Source organism: Opisthorchis viverrini (genome assembly GCF_000715545.1).
Source record: "Opisthorchis viverrini unplaced genomic scaffold opera_v5_261, whole genome shotgun sequence".
In the NCBI taxonomy this organism is placed as follows: Eukaryota; Metazoa; Platyhelminthes; class Trematoda; order Opisthorchiida; family Opisthorchiidae; genus Opisthorchis; species Opisthorchis viverrini.
The window spans coordinates 454,206-474,165 of NW_008751917.1; the positions used below are offsets into that span (position 1 = coordinate 454,206).

General features: G+C 43.8%; 2 protein-coding genes across 2 annotated transcripts in view; one reads left to right on the forward strand and one right to left on the reverse strand.

The window, feature by feature from the left end:
* Positions 1–2,239: 2,239 nt before the first annotated feature.
* On the forward strand, positions 2,240–12,348 carry T265_09175 (hypothetical protein; the record flags this gene model as incomplete). Its single annotated transcript, XM_009175186.1, has 9 exons — positions 2,240–2,300; positions 2,347–2,432; positions 2,468–2,557; positions 2,596–2,707; positions 2,748–2,818; positions 5,281–5,355; positions 7,190–7,243; positions 8,533–8,592; positions 12,184–12,348. 9 exons carry the CDS (start codon positions 2,240–2,242, stop codon positions 12,241–12,243), a joined length of 669 nt encoding a protein of 222 aa, XP_009173450.1.
* Positions 12,349–13,470: 1,122 nt separating this feature from the next.
* Positions 13,471–19,960, reverse strand: part of T265_09176 (hypothetical protein) — a gene marked incomplete at both ends in the record, with an annotated part of 44,967 nt that continues 38,477 nt past the window's right edge. The window contains 4 exons of the mRNA XM_009175187.1: positions 13,471–14,002; positions 14,978–15,156; positions 16,723–16,793; positions 18,304–18,496. Coding sequence (XP_009173451.1) covers positions 13,942–14,002; positions 14,978–15,156; positions 16,723–16,793; positions 18,304–18,496 — 504 coding nt within the window. The remainder of the gene's footprint in view (positions 14,003–14,977; positions 15,157–16,722; positions 16,794–18,303; positions 18,497–19,960) is intronic.

Genomic DNA, 19,960 nt, shown 5'->3' on the forward strand with positions numbered 1-19,960 from the left:
GGTAACTGGTGGCTATGTGGTCTATTTGGATTCGGTGTTGGTTCGTTGACGGGCACCACGTCAAGTGAATTCTGCTGTTCCGGAAATTGGCACTGTAAAGAAATAGTCTGTAATCGGTACACATCTGAAGGTGGTGTTCGTTCTTCCTGCTCTTCGTGTTCAATTCAAGACGACCACCCAATCCTGCCCCAACTGCTCTTAGTCTGCCTACCTGACTGTTCATGTCATCAGCATCCAACACTATGTCTGAGGATTCAGCCCGTTGTGAAAGAGCACCTAGAGCATAGTCGAAACTGTCTGACAGATTCATGGTGCGGAATCAGTTCAATTAAGATACTTACTTTCAGTATTCTTGTTTCTGACAGATTGTATACATCAATGCAGAGGGAATCCAGCATACGAATAAAAGCCAACTGTTATCCGGCTTCAGTGCACAAACATCAAAAGGCAGCTGAGTAGACTGGCTTTCGGGGGGTTGGAAACAGATTTCGAAGTGTTTAGGGTTGTTACTGAAGTTGGACCTGCAAAAGCTGCAACTGAATGTGATGCACGGTGAAAAATGGTCAATCTTAGTGCTGTGACATGCGGATAGAGTATTCAAATTTGAGCGGGGTAGGGTAGAAGTGGAAGTACGTGAAATTGTAAGAAGGGAGACGTCAACAGTAGCATGTTTACGTTTCCCGCCTTGCTGCATGCAGCAAGTAAGGCGACCTGGCTGGTGACACCACGCGACGGCTGACGTGGTTGTGACGTTCATGGTTGTACGTGGGCCCGGATGCTGTCAGGGATCCCAGAACTAGACGGGGGGCTTCCATTTCGTCCGTCGATTTTACACTGAACTTTTGTTCCTGTAAGGGTAAAAAATGGCGTTCACCACGCTGGTGGCATGCCGACGTGGCTTAACTCCATTCGAATTCGCTACTACGGTATGCTGTTTGGAAGTGGTATTAGCAATAAGAAGACAGAGTTGGATGATATCCATTATAACATATCTCGTCATGTTTTAGGTAGTCTGCAACGTTAAATTAGGAAGCTGTTCAGTTTTGCCTAGTCACCTGGTCCTGATATCACTTTCTGAGTGTGACTGAAGGCCGCATATAGCAATAATAGTTCAGTTGTAGCACTCCTGGTGCCTAGCTCTCCTGACCCGTAAAGGAAGCATAAGTGCTAAAACACTGACAGCTTTCCCAAGCTTAGACAGGAACAGCCTAGATGCAGAAGTTGATTCTGAATTACAGGTCTTCCGGTCAGTACACTCACACTCCAACCACTGGGTCATCTCGCGACCAAGGCTGCATATGGAAATTAGACACCTTAACTAGTATTCGATCCTGGTGCATAACTTGAATTTTTCACCTTCAAGATTGACCCTATCGGGACAAGTAAAGTGGTGTTCTGCTTCCTTTTTCACCGGTTTCACCGATAGCGAATATAAAAGAGGCTAGCGCTCACTGGAAATATCCGAGAGCTGCTGTACGTTTATTAAAGCAGGTTAAAGTCAGATTCAATTGGCGACACCCGCACCAACAGAAGTGTAGTTGCTGCTGGAACGTTGAAAGATATTTTGTTACAACTCTCAACTCAGTTTGAAGTGGCACAAATGCTTCTGATAGAAAATGTGACGCGACAACTCACAATTCAACGACCGAATTTAATTCCAGCTACAAATTCCTTTGAGCTGATCACCAAAAACATCAAGGCGTTTCACTATGAGCCTGATGCTGGTCTGATTTTTGGCCCCTACTTGAAGTTCTACAAGGATGTTTCCATGATTTAACTCAAACGCAAAAATGATGCTTGGTGAGTGAGAATGTTGCTCAGAAAAATTGGCACATCAGGGACATAGACACTACATCAACTCTATCCTGCCAAAGAACGTACAAGATCTTAGCTCTGAAGAAACCGACCAGCAACTCTGGGCAGTTTTCGGTGAGCTTTCGTCTTTGCTCAGTATTCACTATCAGTGTGTGAAACTGGTGAAAAATAAGTCAGAAGACTACATCACTTGATCCGATAGAGTCGACCTTGTAAGTGAGCAATTCAACTTTGATGAGCCAGCTGACTCCAAATTCATCAGACTTGGAGTCCAACCACTTCTGTAACGGTATAAGCGCTATAAATGTCTAAATGAGCTTGTTTAATTTGAACGCAGGTAGACCTTCGGTTTAATCGCTCATCTCCCGTCCGATGACAGAACAGAGAGCAAATATTTCGCAATTTATTTTGTTAAGCGCTCACCATGTTTTCCGTTTTAGCCGACCTGCGTGTAGTAGGAATGACAGTCCCATCACAATGTAAAGGTAGGTTGTTTGATAAAAAATACCATTCAAGCGTACTTGTTGTCAGCTGATGTTGCACGTTATTTTGAAACGGAGAACAGACCTTTTAGTTTGAGTGATGTTACCAATGCTTTAAAAAATTATGGAAAAACAGTAAGAACTCAATCAAATAGAGGTGGTTGTTTCAGGTTGTTTCAAAAGCTATAGACGAACTAGCGGAATCGGGAATTCTTCGAGAAAAGTTATATGGTAAACAAAAGGTGTACGTCTATGACCAGGTACAGCTCATTGCATCATGCTAGCTATTTTTTTGCAGTCACGACTGCCGGTGTTTGATGAAAATGAGTTAAGGTTACTGGAGGAAGAGATAACATCTTTGAGCACTCTGCTGGCGGAAGAACAACACCGGTTGAAATCACTATCAAATGGTAATGATGTGCCATAGAAGCCTTGCGATTTGATGATCAGAGTTAAAGAAAGTAACTTCGACGCTGACGATGGAAGAGGCAACGCAGGAACTGGCACATGTCGAAAGTGAAGTAAGTCTGTTGATATGTTGTCCTTCGTTTTCGTTAAGACAGAACCTTAATAAGAGGATTTGGTTTTAATGTTCGGAGATCTCGCGTGAATGTAGTTGACTTTGTCCACTCGTTACTGTCTCTTGTTTGTATATCATCCCTCTATTTTCTCCCTTTTCGACTAATATTCCTTACCTAGTGGCGTCACTAACGCTGATTATTGAGCCTGCTACATCTGCTGTTCAGCTGGGCTGTTTTATTTCAGCGTGACTCGGGAGGGTTAATTAGCTGTTGATCAGGTAGTGGTTGATCTGTTTACCGAGCTTCGTGATTCACCTGCAAACGTTTCATCACCACGTGAGAAGGCTTCGTCGGTGCACGCACTGACCGTAGCACTGATTCTGAGAAGGCATCTTTGTTCGAAAAGTGACCAACCCGTTTTTCACCGCGACTGGTTCGGATGTAGTCCTAGTCACAGCAAATTTTATTGCGCTAGTAGGGCACCTCAGTTCATGCAAGGCACTCTTTGTTGGCAAGTGCAGTTTGGTTACAAGGACCTTTTCCAACTCAGTGATGTTCGGTGGTTGTTCACCAGCGGGCGCCATTGTGCTGCCTGGCGTCTTCCTACTGTTTAATTGAATTTCCCAGATAAACCTAAGAAACAAACTTCCGGCTCAGTAGTCGAAAATCATTCTGAGCCACATTTTAAGCAGATATACCAAAGTTTACTGAGTCATGGTGGTCTCTTCAGAAGACCCTAATCAGAAATGACAGTGGCCGTTTATACATGACAATAAAAACTTAGCATTTGGTGTTTCCCTGCACTTACATACTAACCAGTGGATATCGGAACGGTCGTAGTAGGTACAAAGCCTAGCAAACTCAAAGAATGAAGGGAGTTTGTGCAACGGAGGACTCACGGAAGTTGGTCCAGGGAGTCCACAAAACGGTACGGAGCCCACAAACAGGATAAAGCACGAGGGTGGAAGTACAGCCATGTCGCCCAAGCCTAGGTTAAAGCAGTATATATGTATTTGTTGGGCTTGAACTTCGGACATTCTGGCAATTAAGTTCGCGCCTTAACCACTGAGCTATCCTGAGCTCGAGGGGGGGAGGTTTTAGACTAAGATGGACGGCCTTGTCTTGTTACATGGTGACCATCAGTTCGCCCATTCTACTTCAAACGGAATTTCCGTGTGATCCATAGCTTCAGTTTGTGTTTTGCGTCTTCAAAGTGCAAGTTGCTGCTTCAGGCTTCTCCGCCTCCTTTGTGATTTCTGAAACCTTCGTAACAAAAACTCGGGCCTGTTGACTAGTTTACTTACCTGAACAGCTAAGAAAGCCATTATGGAAGTCAGTATACGCGCTGACAAGACACGAACAATATTTGCAAACTTGCGTCATTTATGGCGTGAGGAAAGATTCTCACCGAAACCAAAGGATTATTTTCACATGTCTGGTGAGGTTCGCGAGCGACGTTCTGTCAATCCCACTGATGGCTTCTTACTTCGATACGATGCTGAGATGCGCCCATTTTGCTGTCACAGGGTGCAAGTAGCTTGTACTTTGTATTTTTTCGTATGGATATAAGGCTGTTTATACTCAGTTCTCACCAGTACCATTTTCCTCCACTCTTTACCAAAACATTATTCGTCATCTTTGTGCGGCAGTGAAGCACCAGTATGTATTGGTGTTTGATTATTGCTTATACTGTCTGGTTCGCTTTTCTGTAACTACCGTTTGCCAACAAGCCTCTTAGTCTGCCCAGGTTAAGCTCCTCAGGACCCGTTCATCTATAGATGTCGTTTTTCGATTTCGAGCTCAGGTGTCCCAGGTTCGCTTGATTATAGATACCAAGTTCGTCTTACCCAGGTGTACTGCTTTTACGTTTGCAATGGACCCCTCTCGCCTTCTTTTGCCTGTTTGACTCCATTCAGAACTAATTTATGTACCTCACTGCCACGTCGTGTCTGACCGACAGCCTGGAAAATCTGCAGCGTCAGGATGTGGCTTCCTTACTTTCGTCCTGCGGCTAGTTCAACGGTAGATGCTCGTGGAAGCTATTCTTTTCAGCCGCTTATCTCGGCCTTTCAATTGAACAACTCGGGTATTCATATCCAACCATCTGCACGAAGTTTCGGTTTCTTAGTATGGTGCGAAACTGCTATACTTTTCCCCAGAACAATCGGTCTCTGAAGTTCTAGACAACTTACTGCGTTTTCACACCTTCACGACCTCCGCCTCTTCAAATGTCTAGTTGCTTTGCTCCTCAGCCCATCATTACGAGTGTGTTTCTATGTGTGTTGTAAACGAAGTTTGGCGTTCTCAGCTTTTTACATAGATGTGAATGTTATGTCTATTTCTCAGTTGTTCTGTTCATGGGAACAGAATGCGGGATCTATCGCACATGCCTTATGGTGACTAGATGAGTATCTCTTCACTTGACAGTGTTCTGTATATTCTCTATTCACTACGAATTCCAGTTGAACCGAGTCGAATCGGAAGTCATCAGACTTCGAAAAAAGGGTGTGGTCATCAGACCTGAAGATTTCGAAGAGGTAAGCACTCACCTTTTGGTTTGGTGCTTCGTTTGCTGATCACCACTCTGGTAAAAAAAAATCGGATCACGAATGGATTTCTTTGTCGTATAAACTGAAATATCCCCTAGTGGGACGAATACTTCATCCGTTCTGAGAAGGACTCCCTTCTGCGGTCTAATCATCCACTTAAATCATCAACCTTTGCCATTTCTCCTGGTATTCTGATTTCGAACGGGGACCAACCGATTCTATTGGATACCTGGTTTTGCCTAAAAAATATCCGAGAACAGACAGCAGGCATACCGCGTAACATACCCTTAGATATGTGAAAGGTTAATAAGGTCGCATCCGGTCGGTATTAAAAATACATGACTATCTATGGGATGAACATGATGCAGTCTTTGAAACACATGTGACACTTTACATGTCTCACATCATATTTACCATTATATACACCTCACGTCATTTCCATTCATGTAGTGGAACTGTTATAAGTTGGTCAATAAAATGAACCGTTTTTAATGACAGGTCTCTTCCAACTGTGTCGCAACTTTTGTCATTGAGGTTAATATACTGTTTTTGGTTTAGCTTATCAGATATTTCAGTAGTGCGGAACGATGACCGCAATTTTTCCAGAAAGGCCAAGAGTATGAAAACATTATTTCGTTGGGTTATTATATCCCCCACACGTTCGCTGCTTTTCCGACCCCATTCCTTCGGCAGAAGGCCAGACCATTTGTGGCCCTCATACACTGCGCAGGCATCCAGTCGTTTGACTACTGTTGACCTGCAGTTCCGATTTGCATACCAGCCATTTATGTCCTCGCTTCCTTTGTTGGGTCTACGGTTTTTTTGAGCATATTAACCTTCACACCAGCCGTTTCTTACCAAGCAAAAACTGCCTCTCAAACGCCTACAGGACAATCACATTAGCTGCACGCATTGGTAGCCTGTTACAGTTTTTCATCTCAGTCGTCTATCAGACCGTCTGCACCTAACTTCTCTACCGAATCCTCCGTTCATAGTGGAAAGTGATGTGCTGTTACGAGATTGACTTGACTTTTTCGGGTTAGACTTTTTGTTCGTTCTCCAAAATGTTGCCCAATGAAGAATGTTGTGCTCCCATCACGAAGACTTCTAGACTCAGTGCATGAGCTAACGTAGGTGCACCTGCCATTTTATGGACTCACTCGTCAGTTTCTTGCTGTTTTTTAAAAACAATTTTCCGAAGTCCGCTGATGGGTAAATCCACTGTATGATAAAATGTCTGATGAGGATTCTGCTGCAGGTTATTTTTAAGAAGGACTCGGCAATGTCCTCGCTAGTTTTTATGGTGTTTGGCATGGAAGAACCCGATATTTTCGATGGTCGGCTGAACGTACCAATTACTCTCTCGTGGTTGCAACTTAACGACGGCTACATTCGATTGCCCTAGGACTATAGCCTGATCATTGCATGTTTTCACTGAGATGTCAAGTTCAACGCAGCTTATTTGCGGTGCGTGGATTTTCAGATCAATCATGAAAATTGCGCCACTGGTATAACTATGGGTACAATTGTCTAAATTGTTAGGGATTAATAAACATGGTTTCGAACGACACTCAAGGGAATAATTAAGATAGTCTAATCACCCACCAAATATATAGTGCGTGTTTGACAGCAGCAGGTGCCCTGTATTCAACTTCCACATGGAACATTATTACAGGCAACGTGAATTCGTCCGCTTTTCAGATTTTCTCTTCCTATTCGGTTTTCAGGGTCAAGTAATATTATTCTTTGCCTGCTTTGTTGGCAGGCGGTTACCTTTAAAACCCAAACATGCATTTTTTGTCTACATTGGGACTTCCCTTAGGTCACTAGCTCACGCGATCGTTTCACTACCGAGTGGCGAAAACGGAAGCGAATCGTAAGTCGCTTGCTGAAACCCTTAACATCATCGTTGCTGTTTGCTTCTTTCTGTGGCTGTATCACTGTTCCGAAGTTATCACCGGTCTATGGAGTTTAGATGTTGACGTTGAACATCACAACATCCTAGATACAGGCTTTCATGTTTCATCAGTTGATTCCACCTCTCAAAAGGTTGTGAAGAATGGAGTTTGAGGAACAATTCCCCAGAAGTCACACTGCCCGATGTGCAACATTAAGGGGAGCTGTCTTCTTCTAGAAATACCGCCTCTTAGAAAAGACTACCATCTATCTATCGTTGCTATTGGTCTTTAAGATTCCAGAGAACACCTTTTCTGAGCTCAGGCCACTTCTTAAGTGTTGTTTGGTAACATTCTTTTCTCACATGCTGAATAATAACGAATTTCGCCTGTTTGTTGCTTTTTTGTAATCGACTATGCAAAAGAGAATCGGTGGTTAGTGGGACCCAAATAACCGGACTCGAGAGAATTCAGTAATTAACGCGCGAAGTCACTGTGATTCCACTTAGTCTTGTTCGTGCGATTCACTCGGTATAGCATAAGATCACTTGACAGTTTCTTATCCCTCGTGCTCTCCGAGTCGCACGGCTGTTGCACATCAACCCAATTTTTCCCGTATACACTCAGACAAGCGGCTTATACAGCGTGGACTGTGTGCTCATACTGTCTTTACCATTGTATTCGCCGGCCATGGAATCCATGTAACTGATGCACCAAAGTAATTCACCTATCCTCCCACTACCCGCTACGTGTCTGTCACCGTTTTATGGGCAGTCAGTTCACCTGAACCTTTTGCATTGTGCATAATGTTCGGTCATCTTTTGGTGTTTATTAACTCCGCTCCGAAAGTGATGCCTCGCCAGACCTCAGGGATTGCCAAGATAAAGTAGCTGAAACTTTATGTCCGCACTGCTAGTGTTTCTGACTCTGACTAAAGCTCGTCTACGGTGTTCTTTTCTCGAGGAAGCCTTCAGGAATTTCGAAATGTTTCGCTGACGAGGGGCATTTATCATCCCAACAGAAAGCAATTTGATAACGTACTTTCTGTGTTGTGTGGTGGCTTTTCGTTGTTGTACCGTCAGAGTTTGCTTTAGTTGCACTTTCGGTGATAGAAACAAATACCATGCCAAGAGGGCGTCTTCTTACTGAATCGATCAAACTTACTTTCGAGTTTCATTAGTGGCACACTTAATAGTATACCGTTTCTTGAGGAATTTGACCAACAAGCTAACCGTTTAACTGAATGTTTCCTATCTCTTCACCGAAATAGGCCATGGATATAATTGATGCAGTTGCTGAAGGGTATCCAAAAAGCAAGAAACAGCTGATGGTGAGTACTTGTATTCATTTTCGCCGTTTTATGGTATTTGCCAACAAAACTTCAATCCACCAGATTAATTTGGTGTGTTCCTCTTTTACGGATTTTACATATTTTCGAGAAAAAAATGATGAGTACTCTAGACTGTGTTTGCATCAATCAGCGGTCTCCGCAGGAAATACCTCATGTGGTGGGTGTCGGATAGCATGGCAATCACCCTAGTTGATAACTGGTTGGAAATAGTGGCTTCTTACTCGTCCGCAAATACGAATTTGTGAACGGGAAATCAAACGAAAGTGGTTGCATTTTAATAGCTATAGCATCGTTTGGTTTGATTGGTGGTTTCTCCTATATACCGATGTCTAGAAAATATGTTCCTCTTAGTACTAACTAAGCACAGTCTCGCCTGTTTTACTGTGATCGAAATACACTCTGATGTGGGTTGAAATAAGTCCGAATAAGTCGGTGAGTGGCTGCTCGGAGTATCTGTGACTCACTGACGGACACTAAAGGCCATTATATGTTGACTTGCAAGTCTTCGATTTTGTGTGATGTGCCTTGGTTACCCACGAAGGTTGCAGTCTGTTTTTTAGCGGACACGACTACCTGCGGTGCGACAGCAACAAGTTCCGATCGCATGTCTGTACCGGAAACGTATCAGCTGAGCACACTTGATAAATGGCTCAGTGAAAGAGCCCAGTAAGAAAAATCGAGCGTCATCTTCGCGGCAGAAGTGTTGGTGATCATCGGTGGCTTGTATTGTACTATAATTAACTCAGGTGGTATGATTTTGTGGGTGTTGTTTATGATGCAAGTATCTGCTGGTTAAGCAACATTCCCAATTGGCTTCCGATTTCAACCCTCATAGCCAAAACTTCGTCATTTATTTCTGGTAACTAACTCGTTGGCCATCTAACATTAAATCTGAGTTGCTCAGCTACACGACTGCTGTTTTGTCCTCGGTTATGTGACCAACGGTTTCGCTGGACAAAGCATTAGACAACGTCCGCTTACCCGGTAAAAATTCTCAGTGGAGGACTCCCACGGAGCACAGCCAAATGACACTAGGTGCAGGGTGTTCCTTGTTCGGGAGTTTTGAAGATATGCACCCAACTACTTAAAAATAATCATCCAATTTTCTACGAATTGGCGTGACACCATAATATTCAAATGTATACGGTGCCTCCTCCGGTAAACCAGTGTTTGGAATGTTAGGACTTGGTGTTGCTCTGTAGCACGGCAGAAACATGATGATTTATGGTGTAACCCCCTCCCCTCTGAGTTACATTGTTGTCCTCTGGAAAGTTTTCACAACTTCCTCCATCCCACCGTTGGATGATGGATGGAATGGTGGTAACTGAATATATTTGCTACCGTACAGAAAGCTGAAAATTTTGTGGAGGTGAATGCTGTTCGATTTTCGAAGACCAATATATCCAGAATTTTAAAACGACCGAATACATTTAATAGTTTTACCTTGATGACACCCGAAGTGACACGCTCCCTGGGTAATACTTCAAGCCATTCACATCACAGTTGAAAGTCAACATGACGTCAACCTGATATGAATACAAGGTTTATAGCTCACGTGATGAGCACAGTTCTGTTTTCCGAGGCGACTATTACGACAACTGACATTTGGGACACTTGTGAATGAGGTCCTTTAATCTTTCGTCTATATTCGGCCAGCAGCCGTAGCTGCGAGACAGGGCATTCATGTGAGTAATTACTGGAGTGGATGTGTTTAAGAACGGTGTTCCATAGTTCACAGGGCTCCATTACACGACCATACACTAACCTCAGAAAGACGACTTTGTGGGGACGGCTGAGATAGACCACTGGATATGTTGACCGCCAACGCGTGCCGTAGAGTTAGATGTTATGCGTTGTGAAGTCACCGACCAAAGCCGAAGAGACCGGCACTGTTTGAATTGCGGCAGTTAGCACAGTGTGGGCTTTTCATTTCAACGTTAGGGCCTCGAAGGGTGTCTTCAAGTTATCCGCTTTATGAATCCATCAGTCTTCATAGCACGTCAACCTGACCTTTGGTATCACTTGATTAATCCTTGGCAGAAAAATTATAGCCTTAAGCCTGATTTTCCGGAATTGCAAACGACTAGCTGCATCACCTGGGATGCCTTTTCTTCGATCCGAAAATATTAATGATGGGGTGAGATAGTGCATGGTTCGAATCCGACCTCTGTCTCTCGACTTCCCCTGTCTAGGCTTGGGCAACCTGGCAGCCCTCGTGCTTCTTTCGGGTGGCATGGCAGCTAGGCACCGAAAGGGTGCTACAGCTGAACGCTTTCTTTCTTTTCTATGGTCAGCGATGAGAGCGAAATGACGGCCATGCAGTATTCTGCGAATATTTTCGATAGTGAACACACTAGTTAGGGATCTGGCTGTACGAGCTATATCTTCTCCAGTTCAATCGGGGAAAATGTGGGAAACACCTGCCCCAGTAACGCGTTTGGATGTCTGAAACAACACCAATCTCCATAAGTGAATTGGGGTGGATAAGGAGTAGGTTAGAATCAAATGCAGATTGACATTCGCTCGATCTGTCCCTAGGCATACCCTCTTTTAAGAGTTGGTTTAATGGTTTGTGAAAAAGATACATTTCCGGCAGAAGTCTACCGCAACGGCTTACCAGACTGTGGAAAGATCGTAGAGTCGGAGCTATCGTCTGTTTTGTTAGAACTACTCCGTAAAGAAAACAAGTTTTTTGTCAACAAATCCAAAGCATTTTACGGAGGTAGAAAAAGTGCACATTTATTTGTGTACGGAAACAAAACCCTTATCATAATTTCGATCAACGACACAAGGTGGGCGATGATGTTCGTTCTGAGTAGAACCGGTGACAATGGTGCCGTCTAAGTAAGCGACAACTCCACTTAGGTCGGTCAACATTATATCTTTGCTGAAATATGGCTGCCGGTTTTCCACGAAATGACAAGTGAATCGCGATGAAAACGCCCCTACCTACCATATTAGTTTAGGGAGAGCTATTGGGTGAGGAAATACGCACCTGTAAAGTGTCTATTTCACTCCACTCCAGGGTTTTCTATTTCAGTGTCTTCGTAGGGTTTTTTCGTACAGTATTTACAGGATCATCTTACAGGTAGCCCTTTCTTGACGTACCGACCACATTGAAGTTATGACGAAAACAGTCTAGTTTTACATAGCACGTTATGATATCGGTATCACCCGGCGGTACAACAATCTTGTACACCCGAAATAAGGGGATCGGATTGAAATGATACTGCTATTGCACGTTACTTGCGAGGTGCTGTGGGATATGTTTGTCTTTTTTATGACATTCCTCGCACACCGATGCGATTACTCTGCCAAGTTCTCATCGAAAGGGGGAAGAAATTGGCAAGGGTTTCGGTCATCATCTACTTCAGCTGTGTCAACTGGCACAAAGTGCGGATTCAAATGTACTTGGTTGAACTCATCTTCCCACAGAAGGATACCATGATAGTACATATGCTTATTGAATCTGCCCCCAATTTTTCTCTTATGAGTATGAGAAGTCACCGAGTTGTCCCATACTCGCAATGCACCCTAGTATGCAATTACTTCCACTTCTCTTTGTCGCAGTCTGATGTGGGAATCGAAACTGATGAAGACTGCGGTGTCACCTTCCCTAAAGATCGATGATGCAAGAACTGCGGAAGGTTCTACTCGCACCGGAACCCGTTCCTGGCGCCACTTTGTCCTGTTGTTTTTTATCGCTACTTTTGAGAGTCCTATACGTATCCACCAAAAATACAAGTATCATTAAAACTTAACAGAGTGAGAGAACATGTCGTCGAAGGCTTCTGCCACTTAATACATGTGCAGCGTACGCTGATAATTAACGCGCGTGTGGGCTGCACAATGCAGACAGATAAATATGCACTGTGCCAGGAGATGATCCGTCAGTAAAAACAATGACGAATCGAGCTTTGTGTTGTGCTGTCGAGATTCTTGTAGTGTTCTCGAGTTTCACATTAACAGTGATTCCTAACTGCGAAATTGTCGAAACATGAATCTACGGATTAACGGGCTCCAACATGTGTGACGTTGGTTTTGAGTACGCTCAACCTGTGCGTAGCACTAGACACTTATTTCACTCATTGTGCAACCAAAAATGGAAATGAAAACAGCATTTTTATGCTGAACATGAACTTTTAACTCAGCCGATAGGCAGTTCTACACCCGTCAGCATGCCCAATTGGTGGTCCACTGTCATATCAAGTGTTTACTCAGCAGGTGAACCCCACGCGGCATCCAGAAGGGCATCTGATGGCCCACACCATTCACAAGACACATCCTAAACACACACACGACTATCTAGTGCAGATCATCATTCATCTGCACAACAGTGGTCACAACACTTCGCTTCTAGCTTGTAGGTCCAGAATATCAAACGCATTAAATTAGGTTGGGGCTTTGCTGACAGATGAAAACAGCCTAGAAGTTGGGTCCAAAGGTGTCTGCTTCGGTTGGACTGCTTATAGGCCGAAAACAAAACACATCTGCATGTAACAGTAATATAAGTGATTTGAATATTACATATGGGTATCTGCCACCGACTAACTCAAAGTAATAAAGTCAAAAATGGAAGACAAAGTGTGGTAAACTGTGATCACAATAAGCATGATCATCGTAGACAGCAACATCAGTGTGACAATGACACATCCTAAACACACACACGACTATCTAGTGCAGATCATCATTCATCTGCACAACAGTGGTCACAACACTTCGCTTCTAGCTTGTAGGTCCAGAATATCAAACGCATTAAATTAGGTTGGGGCTTTGCTGACAGATGAAAACAGCCTAGAAGTTGGGTCCAAAGGTGTCTGCTTCGGTTGGACTGCTTATAGGCCGAAAACAAAACACATCTGCATGTAACAGTAATATAAGTGATTTGAATATTACATATGGGTATCTGCCACCGACTAACTCAAAGTAATAAAGTCAAAAATGGAAGACAAAGTGTGGTAAACTGTGATCACAATAAGCATGATCATCGTAGACAGCAACATCAGTGTTGACAATGACACTGTGCTGCCGTACGGCCACAAACTACACTCAATTACATTCAAGGCCTCGGAGTGTAAAAAGGAAAAGGCTGGATGGGTGACCGCAAACAGGCCACCAAATTAAAGCTGAGGAGACGAAACAGATAATGGCTAAAAACCTCGAGAAAAATCTGAATGACACTGCACACAAAAAAAATAGAACATGAAGGCGCCAGTCCACTGATGAAAGAAACAACACGAAAGATCAGGAGTGAGCTAGGACTTCACTGCTGAAAATTCATCTGGCTCAACGTAGCATGCAAACCGGAATGTCAAATTATGGCTGTGCTCACCTCGAAAAACCAAGGTGAAGAATTTTTCGCAAATATTTTGGCCCCGACCAAAGACCCCTGAAAAAGGACCGGTAGAAAAGCAACTAGAAGTACCTCAATACGGTTGACTAGAACAACCTCTGATACAAGTCCGAAAGGAACCTTGTGGTGAGGCGAATATGACAAATTTGATATGGCCAATATAGACCTAGTCCTTACAGGGAGGTGTGCCCTAAGTAACCATTAGACCCACATGGGGATGTCAGGGATGAGATACCAAAGAAGGGAAAGCGCCTGATGACCGACAGTCACTTGTGAAACTTAGTGGGTTGTAAGCAACCACGGACACCCAATGACACGCGGTAAACCATTTGGGGGTACATGAGGGAGATAAACATGTTGACGAAGTTCTGCCGAATTCTGACGCCTGGTAACATCTCAGGTCACGAAATCTGCTCCCACTCACCGTTCTACATACAGATGCACGGATAACAATTTAAACAGTAGAAACACTTTCGGCAAAGGAGTGAGCATCATCCCTGGTTTGTATGAGTCAACCTCCAACTCCGAGTTTAACTTTAAATCCAGGATGTGCTGACTGCATCCATTACCGACTGGAGACAGGACACCGTCCTGATCCGAAAACCCCGCTTCACATCAAACGATCATAGAATGTCAAGGTATTACATTTGTCGAATCAAATATGGGAAAACGAAGACAGTCATCATAAACCCCTTGCTCACAACACAATTACGGTAGATCTCGTTCGGTTTCGTTTGCCATACATTTTTCTCCAGTGAAAGGATGCAGTAAAATGCACTCAGTGTGCCGTGCAAAGATTCGTTCCGCTTAACATTTTCGGAATTCAGTCCGTTTGAAAATTCTCAAACAAGCTTGCACGAATATTGCGTTCACGCTAGCGGGTCGTTAAGTGTGAAGATGGAGTGGGAGCCGCCCATCCTACCGCAAGATGTGATAATTTTTCCTTCCAAATGAACACAGTTACAATAATCAGATGGGTGAAAAGAACATTAAAACGGACAAGTCACTCACTTGAGCATCCAGTGCAAATAAAGGAGTGGCATCACAGTAGTTTTGAGCCAGTAATGCACATAACGTTCCTTACTTTGGTCGAGTGGAAGCGTTTCTAGGGGTTTCATTGTGTAGTCAAACTCTGCCAAGATGCCACGGTTGTATCCAGTGATCAAAGGGCAAGCGGTATATCCATCGTACTGATTTGGTAGACGGAAAATGTTATCAGTTAACTTAGGAACCAGAAACGCAACGTCCGGATCACTTCAAAAGCCAACAAACCAAACATGTACTGACTTTTAAACATGTGGCGGAGTTAGTCCATATCGACCGTAATACCTTTCCTTACAGAAACATGAAGATTTTATCCTGATCATCCGTTATTTCCAAATTCGATTGCAGAAGTTTGTTTTGAATTAGGGCCGGATCCGACGAAGCAATAAGATTCGCATAAGGGTTGAGGAGCGAAAAAGACAGTAGTGATATACCAGGTGGCAACGTGCTTCGACGATTCGCGGCTAGCGTCCTTTCTAGTGCAGGACGTTGAAATCCCGCATTTTGGTCTTATGGTGCTATAACGTATACGTGGGAACTTAGTAAACCTGACTTTGAAGCTTGGATTTCCTGAGTGAAAACTTCATACAAGACTCGTTGTGTGTTTCGGGTTCCAGAGCCATTTCGCTTTTTTTAAATGTTGAATAGGCATACATGTAAATGGATAGCCAGTCGAAAGTTTATCGCTCCATTTAAGACCAAAAAATCTTGCAGGCGATAGTGTGAATATGCTACGCGTCTATGACATTCAGCCACGATATGAAGTTCGACATTCATTTTTTTTCCAGACAAAATCGTTCGCCCTCTCTTGGAGAGTCCGAAGAAGCTTTAACTATGGCTAAACTAAGAACAGACCAACTTCTCCGTTAAGATCCATGCCTGTTGGTGCCGTAATGGAGCGAGCCATTACTTGAATGCCTATGATTCCGGAAAACGGCATTCTCCTGAATTGGTGATCTCCCTACGCAGTTGAGGCTTTATTGTACTGCTTTCTTACAACTCTATTTTGCATGATGCGTTACACTCGAAAATCACCAACGACAAAAGCCCTGTCCAGCGCCAACATTATTCTAATGTAAACAACTTAACGCAGCCACTGGTAGAATCACTCGGCTGTCGTAAAACAGGTTAGTCAGGTGAAGGATGTGAACTGCAGTCTGTGTTGACCGAAATTCGGTATGTTTCGCGTCCGTTCATAGAAGCCAGACACCGGAAGGTGAAACTAACATGGAGTTTTCATCCTGCACAAAATCCGAACTTGTGAATTCGTTTTTCCCTAAAAGTATCTTCGATATATGTAACTTAGCGGTATCTTAGAGTACCGCGCCCGCATAATCGGTGAAGGATCGTCGGCGGTTCCAACCAATTCGGAGCTCACCAGCTGTGCGTGGCGTATAGCACGTTTTCTTATCCTTCGTGCATGATGTTTGGGTCTTACGTAACAGTCTTAGTTTGTGGCACAAGCGAAAGACAAGACTAAGTGAAGTTCGTGTGTGTTCTATAAATCTCAAACCAGACGAATCGATGAGCTGTCAATGTCCTGAAAAACAAAATCACATCGTATTTCACTCCCGAAACATGCGCAAATTCAACTACAATTCAACTATAACCAACGAAACCGTAAAACATAAGTATGCACGAAGGTCAGGAGCATCGACCTAAAGGGAAAAGATAATACTACGCGTTACATGAGATCGAGCAATGCTGCCTACCTGTTCAACATTGCCAGTGCCCCCAGTTAGCACGCTTTGCAGATTCTTGCACAATACAGGTAACTGTGACGCTAAAATGGATGAAAAAGCGATACGAAATAAAGCTGGTAGTAAGACAACTGGACGTGGAAACTCAACGTAATTGCGTAGGAGAATAAGTTTATAATCCTCCACTAAGGGAAAAAAATTCTGAGTCTACCAGGTAGAAAAGCCCGATTTGTTGAGATATGGCATTCCCGTCGGGATTTGCCCAGTGCCTGTGTAGTCAAACTAGTGCTGGTCAGCTGGACTGGAGCAACACGCCGCCAGGTGGTTGAGTAACTTACAGAAAGACTTCAGATGTTTAATGTTTGTGAAGTTGTTGACCCCTGATTTGCCTTTGGGCTCGAGATAACTCGGTGTTTAAAGCACCAGCTTACGGACCGGAAGGTCCGTGGTTCGAACCCAACCTCAGCAAATCGACTGCTCCTGTCTACGCTTGGACAACTGGACAGCATCCCAACCCCCGTGCCTCCTTCCGTTGGCATGGCAGCCACGAACCGAAAGGGTGATAAAGCTGAACGATTTGATTTGGCTTTTGTTGAACGTCCAGTCGTAGGCCACATAAAAAAGAAATCTGAGGCTATGGGTATCGATTCAACAGGGCTGCCATTTCATTAATATCTTCAGAAGGATGTGACTTGGAATGAAAAAAATAGACGTAAACTGATCCTTCCGGTAACTAAACACTCGTACGGTATGCCGCAAGATTGCACAAGTTACGGTGAACTAGGAAGTGGACAGTCGTTCAGGTGCGACTCCACGAGGTGAGGTCAGCCGCTGAGCTTGACACTCCTCAAATTAGCTTACGATGTTTCCAGATTCCCACGAATAGAGAATAGGAGACTGGTCAGTAGAACGAGATGACAGAAGCCATTTGATATAAGCGTTCGGGTGGTACTTAAGAAAATTAGCTCGTAGCACGCCTATAGTACGGAGGCTGAAAGTCAGTCACAATTCCCGTTCAAATCTGACAGTCTGAAAATCGTTCGCAAAGCCGCACAATATTCAAGGGAGACGCGAATGGTTTCTTCAGGGATAAAGGAGAGATAGACAAATCATTGTTGTCTTTTGGGCCAACCCCCTTGGGGGACCGGCTGCGCCTCAAGAACAGAAATTCAAACTGTTGAACCATTTTTGCCAAAGAAAGAGACCACGATACAGATGCTTCGAGCACAACTCAGCTTTATCTTCCGTGGAAAAACATTGAAAGCCCACAGTTAGCGTGCGGTCCGCACGGTGCTACACTTTGTTCAGTTGCACTGCGTCAACCTAATATAGAATCAACAAAAATACGAATGGGAAAACGGTGCCGACCTGTGTGACAGGACAAACCGCAGGACTCATTGAAGTGGCAGACATTTGGCGACAATATGTGACTGGTTTCGGTCAGGATGGGAAGTGTAAAGGATTAAATTTCAATTTGTCGTTCAACCGACTGATGGCCTATCCAGAACAAATCATACATCTACCAAGAGAAAACTTGTCAAAATTCATAGTTGAAATAGCAGCATCAAACCAGGCGTCAGTGCATAAACTCACCCACTGCGGCTGTGGTTTTCGACGTGGGCAGCGAGGAGCAATCACCAAACGCCCATACATTAGGGTAGTGCGTATGTCGTAGGGTAGCTGGGTCTACATCCACATAGTTCGCTGCGCTGGGCTTCGTTAGTTTGGGAGTGTCGATTAGTACCTGCGATGCTGCCATCGGAGGGGTGATATGCAGCAGGTCGTACTAGAACGGAAGGTGTGAGACCACGTGTGTGGGTACAGGGGATTGAAGAAAAAACAATATTTTCGGGACGCAAAAGCTTGCTAGAAACAGGAGTGAAAATAAATGACCAGTGTACAGTCTGCATTTGTAGGTGGAAAGGTAGAGTTGTCAAGAGATAAACTTGAGAGTGCAAACGCGCACTTCTGAATGAAAACCTGCCCATCTGCTAAGTTCAACTCACGCTTATTTATTCTGCTGAATAATCAAGTGTGGCGGACCTCATCTCATGAGGTACCACAGAGAGAACCTCCAGGAGGAGTACGCAGCCTGCTAGTCCCAAAGAGAGCACATTTACAAAACCTATGCACTGGAAGTCGAAATATGAAAATGGGAAGGGAAGGGGGCAGACGAAACACTTCCCAGAATTTCACTTTACTGTTAGTTTTATCGGGAGCCTAATCACGCGTTCGATGGTTCCTCGAACACGAAGTTTCCATTTCCTTCATTTTTAAAGGACGGAAACGTTAAGGCGCGAGTATGAAAATTTGACGGATACATGGTTATTCGCAAACTTAGCTTTGTTGAGTCCAAAGACAACCATGCGTAGCCCTCTACAGTTTAAAATAAGTGTGTAAACAATGCAGGTGGACTCAGAGGTGATGCTAATGACTTTTGGATATATAGATTTTAAAGCGCCCAGGGAACCCATAACTGTCGCAAAAACAAGCAGTATTACACAGCACTATGAAGGGATGATGAATAGCGTTGAAAAAGTTGGCCTCCCGAAAAAAACTAATCGGACGGTGCAAACGTGGTTTCGTTAACTAAATAATCCATCATACATAAGGACAAACAAACAAAAAATCCATTAGGGATTGGGGCGTCCCCCTTCTTGAATGGGCTAAATTAATCTACATTTTCCCCATTAAGATCGTCCACACTCCAGTTTTGAATGTCAGATTCATGCAAACATAAAGCCGAATTATACGGACAAGCCATGAGATGAATACTGACACACTAATTGCTTCGAGTGGATCTACTCAAAATCGTTAAAGTTTGAGGCTGTTGTCTAATTTGTGGGCAATCATGGCCGTGGAAAGCATGGAACGCTTCAGAAACTGAAGCCCAACCAACCACAAGCGGTGGTGCGACGCATAGAAATGTTTGCCTGGTGAAAAACTTATTTGGGAACCACAAACTTTGTTCACTTTCAAGTGAATTCACGTCGTGGCCCCTAAAGAAAAGGTCGCCATACCAGTGCGAGTGAAGATTAGTCCATCTTTTAATAAACGATGATACTAAAGACGATAAGGAGACAATAGTCACTAGTTAAGTTTCCTCGAATTCAACAGTCTAACATTGTACGCAGTACTGTTTCTTCTGGAAAACATTTGAAATAACTTGCAAGCATTTTGAAAAATACGGAACATAAAACTCGCCTTCATTAGCATAACTGATATAGATAGTAAACAACACAAGAACCCC